Source organism: Necator americanus, chromosome X (assembly GCF_031761385.1).
Source record: "Necator americanus strain Aroian chromosome X, whole genome shotgun sequence".
NCBI classification, from domain to species: Eukaryota; Metazoa; Nematoda; class Chromadorea; order Rhabditida; family Ancylostomatidae; genus Necator; species Necator americanus.
The window spans coordinates 28,764,277-28,781,238 of NC_087376.1; the positions used below are offsets into that span (position 1 = coordinate 28,764,277).

Genomic DNA, 16,962 nt, shown 5'->3' on the forward strand with positions numbered 1-16,962 from the left:
AACTAACCGCAGCTATATATGTACAATACTATTGGAGAAGATCGAATTTTACCATTAATCAAAATTCCACAACTGAGGAAATAACAATAAAATAAAGCAATTTCATTGGGTTCAGCAATTTTTGACGCTTTGATGAAACATGGAAATATGAGTACTTGAGTAACTTTTCAACAATCAACAGTAAGTTCGAGATACATATGTTAGGTTACAATTGCATTTTGCAACTGAATCTTGTCAAATATGTAGTTGGCGTCATTCTGCTCGTTTCTCAACGATATGCCGGTTTCTGGATAGATTTCAGAGAGAGAGAGAGAGAGAGAGGAATCCAATGATATATAAATTGTCTAAATTATCGCACCGTCAATCACCGTAAATTCTGTGTTCATGGATTCATGTTCATGGATAGTTCTTGGATAGTATACATTTTTCTGTTTCAAACACTGTAGTGTTTCACATTCGAAACATGAGAAAATGATTCCACTGGATCATGAAAGACTAAATCGAAATACTGTGGAAAAGATAGATGCTCTAGAAGACAAATGTGACAAGTCTTACCTTCAAATTACAAGTTATAGGCATAACAAAATAACTCTGGTAAAATACGCTTTCGTCCCTTAGATTGCAAATTGTATAACAGGCGTTTATGTACGCAACTTCTTCAAACAATATGATTTGAAATTAATTACACTTGCATTACTCCTTATTGTGGTCATTTTTCCAACAAACAAAACCTGTACCGTTTAAAATTCAATGATTTAATGTTAATGAAATATGACGTTTCATTTTTGACTCAACTGTTGATGTTCTGAGGGTTTTTTTTCTAAGTATATGTTTATCATCAACGCACTTCAGTTTTTTTTAATATGAATATGAAGAAAAAAAATGAAGTGATTGGACCTCTTGTTTAATGCACCCCGAGCATCCCATGGAGGGTTAGTCGTAAACTACTCTTAACAGGATTTTCATAGAGAAGAGGCAATTTTCCTTTTGTTTTTGTCTCTGTCCATTAGCCTGAGATTTCATAATATTGGATTTGAAAATACCTCATGCTGTGCTATAAGATTTATTTTGAAAATTATTTTTCCTTGCGTACCCAAATTTAAAAGATATAGAGACCCACTTCTTTCATTTACATTTTAGCATAAAATGGACATACTCGTGATGATTCCTGAGTGAGTCAGCTTAGTAGTTCGGGTCAGGAGATAGGATATTAGGATGCATAAAAGTTTCCTTTATCCCCATTAATTGCAAGTAAACTTAAATCCTAATCAGATACGGAACCAAAAGTTTCTTTTTTTAATCTGCAAGTTAATTAGGATAAATTTTGATATGTATTCACGGAATATTGAAATCTCTACGTAAACTTTTTGATCAGCTGGGAATTTTCCTAGAGATTGGTGGAGAACTGAAACTGCTTATAATCCATTTCTCATTCTCATTTAACGGGATGCATTCCGTATTCTATAGTTGAATGATGAGCTATAGGTATTCTTACGAAGAGAGTTTGAATTTAAATATATCTGTATAGGACTGAAACCTAAACAGATATATATATATATATATATATATATTAAGAGATTTTGGTCTCATAAGGACTTCAGAATAATGCCAGATATCCTTATAGGCATCACCCCAGGAATCTGAGGTGGTGCAGATTTCAGGTGGAGTATTCTTATAACGGATAGTAGATTATGGAGAGGAGGGTGATTCCGCCGCACAAGGCTGGCGCGCTCCACTCGAACTCCTTGTGGAAAAAAGTGCGGCAGAACGCCCGAAGCCGTATCTTCCGGGCCGTTTTTACGGTAAATAGGATGAAATGGACGGAATCACTCTCCTCCTCATAATCTACTATGCCGTATACGAATACTCCACCTGAAATCCGTACCACCTCAGATTCGTGGAGTGATGCCTTTAACCCGTTAACGTGGAGGCGCATCCCAAGCGGATTGATTAACACCAGAAACTTTATCCTTTTATCCTTAACTCTTTGTTTATCCGCACATATTAACTTGCCGGAGAGAGTGCAGACATAAAAAGACAGCCGCTCCGAACGTCCCAACCAATGAGGGCGTTGTAGGACGAGCGCCGGTATGCGATGAGTATCGGAAGGCGTCAGAGTGTAGAGGAGGATTCGTGTCATCGAAAATTTCAATCATTTCCGTTTTTTGTGGATAGGAATCAATTCGGCTGCACGCAATTACACAAAAATCGGTGAATACAACAGCGCTAGAAACCTTCATCCAATTTTCAAACAACTAAATGCCTTTTGAAAGATATAAGCTGGAGCTTTTCGCTAAAATTTTATTATTTGATATTCCATTCATTTACAGCTTCGGCTTGTAGAAACATTGTGATCTTATCTCATAGACTCCGGTTTCAATAAGTATTCTTTTGAACATGGAACACTCCTTTTATACAAATTAACAGGATATCCCTAACAATTTTCTCAAACCAAAAATGTCTCAAACACTGTTGGTTCTTCGAGATTTTATCTCGTTGAGAAAGACTGAAAATTTTCCGAACAAAAACAATTTCTCGTTGTTCTTCTTTTCTTTTCTGAAAAAAGGCTTATTGATTACGTTTAAATAAAGAGTAGTACTAAGAGATATCCAGGAGAGTGTTTGTGTGCTCCCAATTTCTTATTTTAAATCAAAACGCTTGCAACACTCTCTAGTTAGAGTTCGTCAGTTTTTCAGTGATCACATTCTTCAAATTCTTCTATGTAGGAGGAAAGGAGGGAATGAGGAGGACCAAAGAAGTCTAAAATTTTATTCTGAAGCTTGAAGCATCTTCCTTAGCAAAACCGTACTTGGATCCTTCTTAGCAATTAGTTTTGTGTTGGAAAGTGCTGGAAAATAACTTTCCCTTCCTTTCAAAACCTATATTATTTGCAAGCATGCGGTTTTTTGGAGGCGCGGAGTTGATGCAGTCTTCGTAATGTTTTATGTAACATTTCATTCAAAGCGCAGCTGCATCCATCGATTCTCAGGACTCAGTAGGAACGTCGTCTGAAGACAAGTGTTTAAGGTCACCACGTCATCATCGCTGGCAGTGATAAATCGAAAAACCGCAACGGATATAAAGACGGTTTCCTTGAAGTGGACCAGTGATTACGGTCCGCTATGTCAGTCATTTACTTTTCCTTTTATTTTTCCGGGAAATTGTCACTTATATTTTTGGATAACAAATAATGTTTAGCAAGTCGTGATTTTTCTGCCTGTAGTGCTCGCTTTGTTGCCTGTTGCAGGGGTTTACGAAGAACATTTGGAAAGCTCTAAACTCTTGTTATTTTCCTTTTCCTTACAGAAATTTAAGTTATCTTCCAGATTTCATTCTAATTACAAACAACGGGGAGCTAAAAACAAAAGTTATGCATAGGTGTAGCGATCAGGCATGTTCCTTAATCACTTTGCGAACAATTGAGTTATTTGTTTTAGTATTACCTTGTATTTCAGTCCAAACCAGCAGATTCACTGGCTTTCTTCCTTAGAAAAATACCAAAGTCGATGATAAAAACGAATTCCAACGGGTGAGTGCATGGGCATAATATCCTTAAAAAGTAACAGTAACAGGGCTTTCGAGTGAGTTTTTGCTTAACCCCGAGAACGTCAACGTGGTGCATCCTCTGGATATACAATCAACAATCAATACACTTCTCGTTCGGATGCTCAGGTCAATGGTAAGAAATTCTAGTTTTGCTGAAAATACCTGTGTAAATACAAATATAAATAAATGTAAATTTATGAATATATAATGCACCGCTAAGGACTCTGGTGTGTTCTACCGTAGTGTTAAAGGCAGCATACCACAAAAGTGACGATGTTGGGACCTTTCCAGGAAAGGTTAGGACTAAGGATGTATAATAGATCGCGAGTGTGAACGCGATCACGCTCAATTCCTTCTAATCTACAGGAAAATATCGTGGGAAACGGCCTTATCGACTGAATTTCTCTACGAGACACCTTATGACACGACAGCTTCCAACAGTATGTACGTACAAAAATCCGAACGACAATGCCACTTCCCATTCCATTTTTCAGGAAAATATTTTATATTTCATATTCGTGATATAAACCTTTAACCCCAACTTTTCGTGGAGAGACCTCAACATCTTTTATTCCCAGGTAATCTGTCTTTGAAGTATAAAAAATACGTAGTGAAAACCCAAGGTCAACAAAGACTTTTCCTATGAAGTCTATGCTCTTCAGAGATCTGGTTTCTTTTAAAAAGGCATGTAAAATCCTTGAATCCCACTTCTATAAAGGATTGTTGGTTCCGGATTTTGAAGTAACAGCTCTTTGACGTATTTTTGTAAACAGTAAACAATTAAAAAGCTAAGTGACATTGTAATGAGTTACGTCTTTTGATTATTTTTCCATTACAGCTCACATATGAGTGTTGGTCCCAAAACAGATGCAGTACGCCTATAGCTTTCGTAAATGCCGAACATCCTTGTGATGTCCCAGCAAGCCATATTAGGTATTTACATACGCCTAATGTAGCCAAATATTCAAATATAAATCATTATTCGACTCAGGACACTGGAATACGGCAGAAAAGTGGGAGAAGCCATAATCCCCAGGGAATATAGATTTGTTCCGGAACCATTTTATCAACCAGTTTTCATCCCACAAAGATCGACCACCCCACTGGTATGTTTATTCTTAAATCTGTGTAATAGTTTTCAAACTATTTTAGCGGTTAGGCTTATATTACTCCCATTACATTACATTTTCTTCCTTATGTATTCTGGTATTTTAGCCTCTCAACGATCCTGAATCCGAAGACGATATGGCTGCCTTGTTTATTCAACAGAAAGGTGGTCATTTTGAGACGAAACAGAGAATGTGAGTCTCACCACCTTCTAAGATTCACCACTCGTAAGTGCATTTCTTCCAGAATACCTCGTATTCCTGAACTAGGTCCAATTCCTATCATATATTCAGTTGTACAAGTGAGAGAATCTTATATTTCATTCCTCTCTTTTATTCACATTGTTATTAAGATTAATATCGCTTTTTTAGAGTAACGAGAACAAAACTCTTGTTGACAACGCGTCTCTACCAACAAAGGACACTTGTAACATGAGGTATAATCGAAGGGTTCTTTACCACCATCCGAGTAAAACTGTCGGTTGGATTCTCTGATACGACTGAAGAGATAGGATGTGTAAAGTAAAACAAAAATATACGCTACTTCAAATATTTCGTACATGTCCAACGGTAAATATTCAATAAATTAAAAGAAAAATGGTTTGTTGCGAATGATACAGTACCCACGGTAGTTCTTCACCAGAAATAATCCCGATCCTCATCTTTTAACATCCCATTTCATCGATCATTTAGGAGAAGATTAGTACGGGTTTCTATATTTTCACTATTTATTTTCAACGACAAATTAATTTCTAAGGTTCTCTTCTGGAAAGTACGTGGCTTTCTCGAAGTCGAATACACAACTTTTCTGTTTGTCATCACTCACTCGGATTTTTGAGTACCTGTCCCCGATTTATGCTATAGTTTTCAGTACAGGATCTTGGTACTTTTATAGAACTCTTCCATTTCTCTAAGATATCACATCGGAATTTACAAGCTATGAGAGTTGAAGGTAGATATCAGATGGACAAGGTGAGGGAAAACTCTTCCAGTTTCTACAATAGCCCGATTTCAGTAACTCTTAAAGGACATTTCCATATTGGAGCTAGACAGTTTCACTGATGAGGAAATTATACATCAAATGATATCAAAGTTAATTGAATTAGTTCTTTGAACGACTAGGGAATCAGAGAACCACGGTGTAGAAATCTCTGATAATAGATGATGTTCGGTGAAATGAGGAAAGCGCAGCTTGCACGTGCATCTTCCGAGACTTTGCCTCCACTTTGAAACGCAGTTTAACTAAGAGTAAGGAATACTCTTTAAATAAGAGTAAGGAATAATAGGAATAGGAATAATAGGGATTCAAATAAAGCGTAAAAAATACGTTTCTGGGGTGTAGGTGAAGCTCTATGGGTAGCCTCCATGGAAACCACCTCTACTAGAACAATCTACTAGAATAGTTTCCCCTTTCCGCCATGCGCATGTCATCTTGGACATTAGACTCATTTCACAAGGTTAGGAAGCAGCCTTTTCATTAGTGCGTATTGAAGCCTCTCGTGCATGTCCTCGAACTATTTCTGCAGCAATAGAAGACTGTTTTCTATTTTTCTGATCAAGTAAAAACAAATTTCTGACAAAAGAAAACTCTTTGATTACATTGCTTGTAGTCATAATGTACGAGCAGCAATTAGTATAGTCGGGTCAAAACGACCTGAAGCCCGGTGCAATTGCGTGTTCAGCTGCGGTCGAAGCGCGGGATGAAGCCAGCGCTTGCGATCGAGGTGGGACAATAGCTAACTCTGCTAAGCCTGCAGAGAAGTGGAGCTAAAGAAGGTCCCAACTTGATGACAACCGTTCGTGTATTGGACAGCTAACAGCAACTTATTTAATCAGTTCTTATTTTCTTCTTTATCTTCATTTGCTTATGAAGAAAAAACACATAAAATGGGGAAGGATTTCTTTTTAATTTGAATACTGGCTTAAGTAGTGTTTCAGCTACTTAATCCAGTCGTTTTTAAGGCATACCACAAATCTGACGTGATGAGGGACTCGGCGTGAAAGGCTAGAGATGGAGGTGTAGATTGCGGCATCCTGGATATGGGGTAACTCCGTTCATCCATTCCTAATCGTCGCAGAAAACGACCTGGGAACCGTCTTAGTTCCTAAGAGATTCCTTAAAATATTCCTTTATGTACACGTTCTGGTCCCTTTAGCAACCTATTCATTGGCTTTACTTGCAGAGGGTGGTGAGAAAACATCACTGACCTTCGACCGCTTGCAGCTGGATGCGTCGCGTGCGCAAGAGTAGCCGGTGTATCTTTCGCACCGTTTTTCACAACGATTAGGGAGAAATGAGCGGAATCGACCTGGCACTGGCGATTCAAAACCCGATCTCAAACTTTTCCCACGGATTCCTTAACCACGTCAGATCCATGGTATGCTGCCTTTAAATCCTATCAAAATCGTTCACTTATCAGGTGGATATCTGTACAGTGCTCAAAAACTCTGGACAATCATATTTTCGTCTGTCCGCATTATATCCCCTTTTTAGTTTCTGGGAACTTTTGGTTCGAGAAATGAACGAAGCATCGCCGCAACTTCACCCTTGTCTGGATCCTTCTAATTACACGGATTATGGCGAAGCAAAACCAAAAATTCGGAAATCTACTAAGAAACGAATTGGCTTGAAGGTTGTTTTTTTTTCTAAATCATTTCTGGACGTAATCATTGAATGTTAGAAGCATTTAGCGTGGATTAAATTATGGGCAGAAAAGATGCAAAACAGCTACGGTCGAAGTGAACAGTGAAGAGCAGGAAACGGTGTCGAATGTGTTTCATGACAGGAACGTTGATGAACAGTTCCGAATGATGTATACACACAACTCCGAGCACCAGATCACCAATACCACGGAGTACAGTTCTCAAACGAGCATGCATCTCAATTCCATGATGTTCAAGTCGCCGCTCCTTCAGCCACCTGCATCATATTACTGGTAAATTTTTCTTCTGTATCTTGGAAACAATCAAAATAATATTAAAAACACAATTGCATGTATTCGAAATAATACCGGTGCAAAACGAGGTTGGGGGAGGAGGTTGAATGGGATTTCAACACTGCTCTAATCGAGCTGTATTTTGGAGCGCCAGAAACATTCTAAGAGCATAAAGAACGTTTTTAACTGACAAATAGTTTTCCTAATACAAAGGCGAATAGTTCATTGGTCGTCTGGTCCTCACTGGAAGAGTGAATAGCTGAGTCAGTCACGGCCCTAAAAGCCTAAGCTTTAGCCTTTGAGATCCATGATATGTAGGCTAACTCTCCCTAAAAAAGAAGATAGAGATTGAAATAATAATGTTTTAGCGTTATCAAATCTTCCGAACAGTCTCACTAGTGATGAAGAACGTAATAGTACCACACAGTACCTCCAATGAAACCGAAAATTCCCTGTGGGATGGCTTTATTCGCAGCCCACATTTGACAGGAAAGAAGGTTTTTTTTCTTTCTGAGAACGTCTTTATTCGTTCAAAAATACAGTTCGATTAGAGCAGTGTTGAGATTCTCCCTCCCCCCTCCCATTCTAACTACATTTTACCCACCGGCGGTTGCAAGTCATCGTAAGGCTGCACACACGTCCCAAACCTCCAACGATTTTGAATTGAACGCGTCGGCGCATCTGAGAAAGATTGATTAAGGAAAGGTTTATGTCTGCATTTGAAAAAATGTTAAATTTTTGATAACGGGTAGAATTAATAAAAATCATTTCATTGTTTCTTTTAATTTAGGCCTGGTCATCCTCAAATGTACCAATATCAATCACAGATGCAGCAGTGCACATCATCAGTATCACAATCATCTCCGCTCCTTCCTCCTCCTCCACCATTGCTCTCCAATTGTACTCCTCAATCTTTCCAATCGTACTATAATAACCTTATGACAGGTGAACCTCGTATGTAACTTAGTTGTTGTCTTTAAAAAGTAACACTTGATGCTTTCTCAACAGTGCATTATTTCATTTATTTCCAATGTATATAGATCAGAGCTTTTGTTGGAGCTTGTAAAAAATAAGCAATTTACAGAGGACATCGAATGTTTTTTGTCATCATCCTACAGTTTATTGCTTTTCATTGAATATTTCTTCAATTTCATCGCTTTCAAAAAGACAATTTTTCTATTTACTCGCTACTATTCACTGATGGTTCATCAATAGTCACATCACTACTTATTGCTAGAGTGAATATTCTTTTAATCCTTCGGTTCAATCAATCGGTTCAATCGGTTTTTGAAATAAATGAAGATAAGAACTGGTGGAACACAATCACGGTGAAAGAAGACCCTGAGAGGATCTTGAATTGGAAGAAAAATTGTCGAATTTTCTCTCTTTCTAGACTTTTCCTCGATTACATTTGTATGGGTCTCTTCCTATTATGCTCCTAGATTTACTTGATCTTCCTTTTTCCTTCACTGGTTCATTTCAATGATAGTTCGAGGACTGTTGTCATTCACCTTCGGTTTCCTGAGCTCAAGAAACATGGAAACAAACTCCATATAACGCTTTTTTCTCGCTGTAAAACACTGTTTTCAAGATTTGTGTCCCATGCTGGCTACGAATATGTCGTTCGCTTTGTGCAGCAGCACTAATTTTGTGCAGTTTATTACAAACATTTACCACGAAAGGGAAATCTACTTCTGCGCGAATATAGTATTGTATCCTAGCTGCGTAACATTGTACAAAATTGGAGGATAAATCTCTGAAATTAAAGTTAAGTTAAATTTGTAGCCAGCATCTCTAATAGCACTACGAGAGTGTTTGACGAGATTTCGACTAAGGTAACTCCTCCACTAAAAGTACTGTAACAGGCACAAGCGATGGTGTTACGGAAAAAGAACCATCGCATTCGCAGTAAACACCACATCACCACATAAAATCATCCTAATTAATGTCCTAACCATCTTTCTGAAACTTTTAGAACATGACTAGTAGAAATACGTTGAAAAAACCTCCCCACCCCGATCCAAGAGAAACGGCGCACCGCCTTAAGTGGGTGGCAGCAGTCTGCAGTATTACAGTATCCACTCATTCGCGCTAGGATCAACCGCGACCATATTTACTCTTGATTGTTTTATTGTTAGATGTAAACCAACCCAAATGGGAGAATTAAAAGAAGTTGGAAGAGTCCAAATACTACATAAATGTTTGGATTCAGCTATGGTGCAATCAAATTTTGAATAGGAAAAAAATATTCAAGAATATCCTTTCATCTATCCTTGCTATTACATTCCTTATTTCTGCATTGTTTTGAAAACACTGAAGCATTGGACTTGTTTTGATAATTTTTAGGGAACTACAGCACTAATTTGACATTTTACAGTGAGTAGAAGGAGAACAAGTATGCAGATTAACAAGAAAATCAAATAGTGGTCGGAACGTAATGGTCAAGATCCAATAATAGTTCCTTTACTGCAGCGTAGCTGAAATATTTTGTGGTCCGGTAGTAACCATCAAAGTAAGGGGATTTCAGAGTTTATTGGATAGTGAACTGTCGAAGAGCTGATATATAAGAGAAATGCTAAGTCTTAGTTCTAAAACTGGGGTAAAATGTAGTTAGGGGAGGGGGCACTCAGCCCTTATTTCCCGACGCTCTAACTTGCTTTTTTAGTAACTTTAGTTTACGTGTCATAGATCCTCTAAAAACTAATGCTTAGACCTCAGGGCCGCGATCGATTTGATTATTTACTTCGAGAAATAAGGGCGTCACTGAGTGCACCCCCCCCCCCCCCCCCAACTACTCTTTACCCTTAAAAGCGTACTTACATGTATGTTCGTCAAATCCGTAAAAGTTACACGAGCGAAGGAAGAAAATATCCAGAAAACAAAACTGAATCCTAATGTCCGTGCTGAACTGACGAAGTATGCAGACAATTTCTTGTTAAACTTGGAATAGATTAGTTTGTATCGTGATATACTCCATAATGTGATGGACAATATTGAAGACTGTCGTAATGATGCACGTAATGTGTGTAATCACACTTCCCATGCGTGTGTGCACGTACGCAATGTCGTGCATGACCGGTCAGGTATGCGTCACTTTCAAGTTTACGTATTTATCATAATTTTTGTTGTTACAATTGTTCTTTTATTGTATATTGGATGAGAATCGAGTCTGATGCATCGATATGTTGTTACTTGGTAGGGAAATAGGTTATTGCACTTTCTTTTTGTAAGTTTAGTCGGGATGATACAGTTTCAACCTTCTAGATTCGTTCCTGCTCGTATCATATGTTTGTTTACACGTCATTAAAAAACTGTTTTACCCTACAATTTTCGTGTTTTGTAGGTTTTTTTTCGTGCAACTATGTGGTAACTGCAAGAACTAATGGGTGACATCATCATTTAGAACAAGGAGGTTCTACTAAACGTCTATTTCAGCGTTCCTGGATTTGTCATGCCTACAGAATACACACGTTTAAACGTGAGATTTTTCGGGAAAGCTCGTCGTTGGATGAAAGTTAGTGAAAAATCCGTCTGGGTTCCAAAGATAATGTCAACCCAACGACTGTGCGAGTTCATATTCAGTGTGGTAAGTTTTTCAAATGTGCGCCCTTCGACATCATTGCTGTGGGAAGGAAAATTGTTCGCCCTGAGGGTGTTTTTGCCTTGCTCGTCAGAATTCGGAAATCTCGTAATCAGCCTCTATATGTACCATCCGTTGATTTTCTCCGTGCAGTCGTTCGCAAATGTTTTCAAACAGGAAAATTCCATGAGCTTTCGATTTGGGCAGGAAAAAGAAGTGCGCATCTGGGGAATGAGTAGCATTTATTGCAGCAGAAGTTCCACGGTCAGCTGTCTGAAGGCATCTGACGCCAACTCGGTTTCACAAACGAACGCAGTACTTCTCAAATTGCGATAGTTGAAACTGTCGAACATTTCTAACGTGTTTTTTTAACTGAATGTTTAGCAGCCAATTTGAAAAATGTCACGAATGATTTTAGAAGCATATCTAATCGCATTTCTTCCAGCACTTCCGAAAACTTGGAGCTGTCAGATCTGAGATGGAGCTTGTTCTTGACTTGAGGTACGTGTTGTTGTTTACGTAATTTACACCCAAGTTATGTCGGCTACCCATAGGTTAGTGTTCCCCGTTCCTGTCACTCAGGTGTATGGAATAAGAGAAATTCGCCTTGAAGCTTTTGTAGTAAGAAAGTTTAGCTTGTGTATAGCTTGCAAGTGGTCTACCCTTTATCATCACCTCATTTAATTTAAACGAACTATTAAAGGAAAAAAATAATTGCGAACATACAAAATGTTAGCGTTATTTGTTCTTTGGACAATTAAATTAATTAATTAAGACAATCTCATTAAAGTTATTAATAACAAAGGACGAACACGTAGCAGAAAGCCTAGAAATCATAGTGCGTGCTTTCGTGCTGCGACCCCTATGCAATGAGAGGCAGGAATTTTGGATTCTTACTCATAACGACGATGCACCTCTGTACCTCTGCGCACCGCGTAAGGCCTTCAACACTTTTTTTCAACCTAGATCTTCGCGCTGACCATCTACTATTATATAAAACAAAATTGTTGGTTTCTTTCCCCGTCCTGCGATATCCCGTGGACTCTCGAAGTTCGAAAATACCTCAAACATGTCTGGCATAAATCCTGTAACTAACAATCGGTAATGGGAGAAAATTCGTTTTCATAGTGTTCAACTCGGCTGGTCATTATGATTGTTAGTTATTAGTACTTCATAAAGCAGCCAAAGCTGATTAGCGTTCCATCAGAAGCTGTCGTTTCACAAAACTCAAGGATGTGGAGCCGTTTCTGGTAGCACTTATCTTTCGGCTTTTGTAAAATTATTGGGGAACGATTTTTGTTTACAGATTCAGTTTTTAATGAAATTTTAGGGGATTCCGAATTAGTTCAAAGGCAATTACGGTGGTAATTGGCCTTACTAGGTGGCAGTACTATCCATGTGGTCGGCAGACTTATATATACATATATAATTTGGCGAAATATATTTATAATTCATATATGTATGTCTTAAATGCACGCTACCAAATGCAAAATTTTAAAAGACCGAACTCGTCCACGTTTGTCGAGAGGAAATGATATTTAGGTTGTCTCCTTGGAATATCTTTTATATTTGTTCTAGCACTACATTTTTTTCTGATATTTCAAATGTTTGCTTCTTTAAAGGAGATCAGTCGGAAATTTATTTCAGATGCGTTCGTCATGGTGCGATGGTTGTTTTCGGTAACGAAAGTGAGATTTCAATTATTAGCAGAAAGGATGCGACACCTTTAAATGTATGTGAACTTTCCCGCTTCCGCTACTGTCGTTCCCCTTCGAGGTTCAAGTAATTTTACTTTAATACGCTAGTTCTTGTAATATTTTTTCTTTCCATTGAGTACTGCAAAGCGTCATATTTTCACTGCTTCATTTTTTTTTTTGAGGATGTTGTTGAGTTTTTGAAATTGGGAGTTATTGTTTTATTGAGTTATTCGTTATTTCCATTTTGTGGGACAATCATCTCTTCTACGTTAATCCTCATTTTAGATTTTCATGTAAATAGTTGAGACTCGTTTGTAATTCTGTATATAATCTCCACATTTGAATGTTGATTTATTATACAAATGACCTCGTTTTATAGTTCATTCCAGATTTCTTTTACGCTGTAAATTAAGTTGTGAAATATTTAAATTATAAAATTGCTTGTTTGGGTCTCAATACCATCACCATCAATACCTCTCCTTAACGGATCTCCGAGATAAATGTCTTTGAATTGTGGTATCGTTGATCGAAGGTTTACTTTACTCCATTTGGTTATTGTATCTTACCATTGGTGTTTCTTATTCCTTATTTTTCATCGAACTCCATTTTTTGGCTTACGCAGATTGCAAGGAGCCGTTCGGTGTGTTTTTGATCTTCAGAATACTCTTGCCTTCATCCAGAAGGAATGAATGAAAACGAAGTTCACAGCCAGGTAATTTTCTTAGCAAATATTCAAGTTCTCAAGAATGCTGGAGACGAAATTGTTCATTCCGCAGTTGTGCTGACAAGGATACGGTTTAGAGAACTTGTCTTCTGTGGGGTACGTTTAGAATACCTGCGTTTCATTTTTCTTTCGTTCCATCTTTTTACTCTCTTCAGAGTTATCGCAGAAGCCTAGCGCAGGGCATTACGGTGTAATATTTTATCCTTTGTTCAAGAAATCCTACTTTCCTATGAGAGAAATGAAAAGGTGTTTATAACAGACTTACAGCTTGGAGAAATAACACGCTTTGCTTCTCAAAATTACGCCAACTCGTTTTCACTCCATCGAGTAACTTTTTCTTAATTTATTCCACTCACTTTTGTTTCGGTCAACTGAGTTGGTCACAACTTATTATTTGAAACACTTAGAGTTGAAGAGCATTTTTAACAAAATATTCTTATGTGTTCTTTATCCACGTAGAAGAAATAAAATAAATTCACTTGAAAGTTTTTGCATGAAAAAAGCGCGACTGAATTTTGACGAGTGTTGTTTTGAAGCAGAGAATTTCCAAAACATCTATTTAATGTTCGAATTTTATATCACATATTTCTTTTTCAGAGTGCATTACTTTTGTTGGAGGATTCTGCTGGCACAATTTTATCACATCATTCCGGCTCTGGTTCAAGCCCAGCTCCATTTCGGTCAAAAAATCCGCCGACGAGCCGCTTTCTGCTGTTGTTTCCGAGAAATCTACAGTAGGCTTCTGTGCAACGGCGTGACTCCGCTCAGGGGCTCGATGTGAACGGAACCATCTGCAAGCGCGTAAAATCTCCCCCTTTCTTACATAATCACTCGAGCAATAGTGGGTGATTAACAATTGATTATCTGTGGAACTGCGTCTTAATTCCCGGAGTCTCGGCAGAGTTGCTTCTTACGGTACGTTGATCACTTTCCGCTTACAGTTGGATCAAAATGACATGAAGCTCGGATGCAGCTCTGTAAGCGACTGCGCCGAATCGACGTGGGACCATCGCGAACTGCAGCGACCAGTGGTGATAACACGGGCCCTCTCGCTCCTAACCGCTGCGCTTCACCATACCACTGCTAGCGCAGCCGCTTACGCTGCTGCAACGAGACTCATACCGTTTTGACCCGACTTTACATAGAGATGGTTATTGATCTTGCAGCGAGTCTTGTTGTAACCACGAAGAAGTACACCATTCAAAATGATCCTGCCCTATTACTTCTAAGAGTGATGCCTAGTCTCTCACGGATATAATCGTTGATCATGTACAGATATCCCCGAAAAAATCACTCAGTCATTATTACCTTATGCCATTTGTTCATTGGCTTGATGGCGGCAATGTTCACCGCTAACGCCTTCAAACAATCTTCCCCGTCCTTGATTTGGATATAGCTGGACTTCCTGGATTGATAAAAGAAATGTTCGCTGTTTCGTGCGTCTGTGTAAACTCCATGTAGGTATCTTCAACGTGGTCCGCTGACGGTATTGCCTCCACCTCCCTTGCGTAACTTTTCCACTCTCATTCTTGCGCCGATTTTCACTCACTTTGGTAACAAAAAAGACGAGGTTCCTGTGTCTTTTCTTCAAATAATGTCTGCTTCTCCGTCTTTTTTTTAGTAGGAGTTTATTATGCAATAATCATGGAGTACTATATCGACAATTTTCCAAGTCTTTTTTGCAGATTGCAGTTTATGGTAGCTGGCTGGATGCCCGAGCAGATTGCTTCTTCTTTCACTCGCCGCCACTTACCAATACTCTCATGCAATTTTATCCATACAGTATAATTTATGATGACTTTTATCATGTTTAACAGTTTCTGTGCGTATACCTCCTCAAAATGCATTAACACAATTTGATGTATGTTCACTTCTTCAATATCCTTTCACTATAGATTTCTTTGCTATCCTGTGTTTCTGTTGCTAACAAGACGGAATCAATGCTAAGACGATTAAAACCAGGAGTATACCATTACTTTTCAGTTTGGAAGCAACGCATAACAGGTACGGAATCATTCTTTCAATTTCTTAAGAACGTTAAGAAATTACACGCTTGGGTCTTTCTACTGATTGCAATGGTAGTAATTTTGTGGTCGGTAGTATGTGATCGCAAATCACCTAATAAACGTGTAGAATTCGCACCTTGTGAAAGTTCCGGAACCTCAGATAATGACTTCCTTGCAGGATCATATGTTGTTACTTACTAACATGTTCTTACTTGTTTGGGAGGTATCAGGTAAGAATGTCATAAGTATGCATCAGGCTTCGTCTCCACGGGGTCGAATGGGTATGGAGCCTGGAAGGGATGTCTGATGTATATGTACTTGTGACATTCTTACCTCCTATCTCTCAAACATGTAAAAACATGTTAAACCATGTAAGCTTCCAAGAAAGTAGTTATCTGAAGTTACGTAACTTTCGCAATGTGTAGATTCTCTCATTCTTCGATGATCCATGTCAATCCAATTTATGACACACAAGGTTATTCTCACGTAAGAGTTATTGCACTAACATTTGCCCAAATCTACTAATAACGAAATCGCTTATATTTCTAGCCTTACAACTAAAGAATAAGAAATTGTAAGAGAATTGTAGAAAAATTGAACTGATATGCACTTATTTGCAGGTACCTTCACCGTCTTTGTGACGGCTTGATTACGATCCACACGGTCGCAACAGGTCTTCTTGACGCCACATGACACCTGACTTCCTGACAAAACTTCCTGTAGACTTGTCAGAATTCAAAATCCTTGAAATCTCAGTTTAGAATTCCCTGTAATTTGTGTTGTAAATCGCATAAAGCTATGTGTGCTCCAGCTTTAGGAGTGTTAGAGCACATGTAAGATAGATATGTGTGCAAGTTCATACAATACATAGTATAAAATGTCCTTTTCTTCTACTTCATTTCAACAATTTCGTGTTTCTATCACTTTTTACCGCAACAAGGACATATCAAAAGGATTTGATATGTTCTTCAGCATTTTTATTCCATCTAATTCAGCTAGTTCTATCAAATGTTGTGTTCAGTTACTAGAAACAACGTTTACCACCTTTTTATTTCTCTTTTTCTTCCCTACTTTTCATAAAAAGAACAGAATTGTTGATTAAAATGACCATATTCTTGTACAGGTGTATATAGACTACGATATGATGTTCTAAACGATACGCTATCTGTGCAAGGATGAAGGTCCTGATCCGTGCGAATGTGTGGAACTCCACATTCGTGCAAGGATCAGTGTTGTAATATCATCTATGTTACTGGATATTTTCACAATCCCGCACTTTTTTTTATGTTTTGAGAACCCTCATATTTTTGAAGAAATGATATCTTCACTACAACAACGTGCTTTATCCACGATCCCTCGGAAAACGA

General features: G+C 38.2%; 1 protein-coding gene across 2 annotated transcripts; it reads left to right on the plus strand.

The window, feature by feature from the left end:
- Positions 1-3,506: 3,506 nt before the first annotated feature.
- Positions 3,507-16,288, plus strand: RB195_025807 (uncharacterized protein; the record flags this gene model as incomplete). 2 transcript variants are annotated; one of them, XM_064214109.1, is made up of 16 exons in its annotated part: positions 3,507-3,529; positions 3,583-3,679; positions 4,385-4,479; positions 4,538-4,652; positions 4,762-4,847; positions 4,900-4,954; positions 5,025-5,089; positions 7,147-7,285; positions 7,344-7,588; positions 11,024-11,174; positions 11,614-11,669; positions 12,816-12,856; positions 13,525-13,577; positions 14,187-14,269; positions 15,573-15,593; positions 16,216-16,288. In XM_064214109.1, 16 exons carry the CDS (start codon positions 3,507-3,509, stop codon positions 16,286-16,288), a joined length of 1,398 nt encoding a protein of 465 aa, XP_064069989.1. The 2 variants fall into 2 exon arrangements, with proteins under 2 accessions (XP_064069989.1, XP_064069990.1); XM_064214108.1 differs by lacking the exons at positions 3,507-3,529; positions 3,583-3,679; positions 13,525-13,577; positions 14,187-14,269 and adding exons at positions 3,966-3,986; positions 8,379-8,533 and having other exon boundaries at positions 11,050-11,174; positions 12,816-12,900; positions 15,485-15,593; positions 16,216-16,244.
- Between the last annotated feature and the right edge of the window lie 674 nt (positions 16,289-16,962).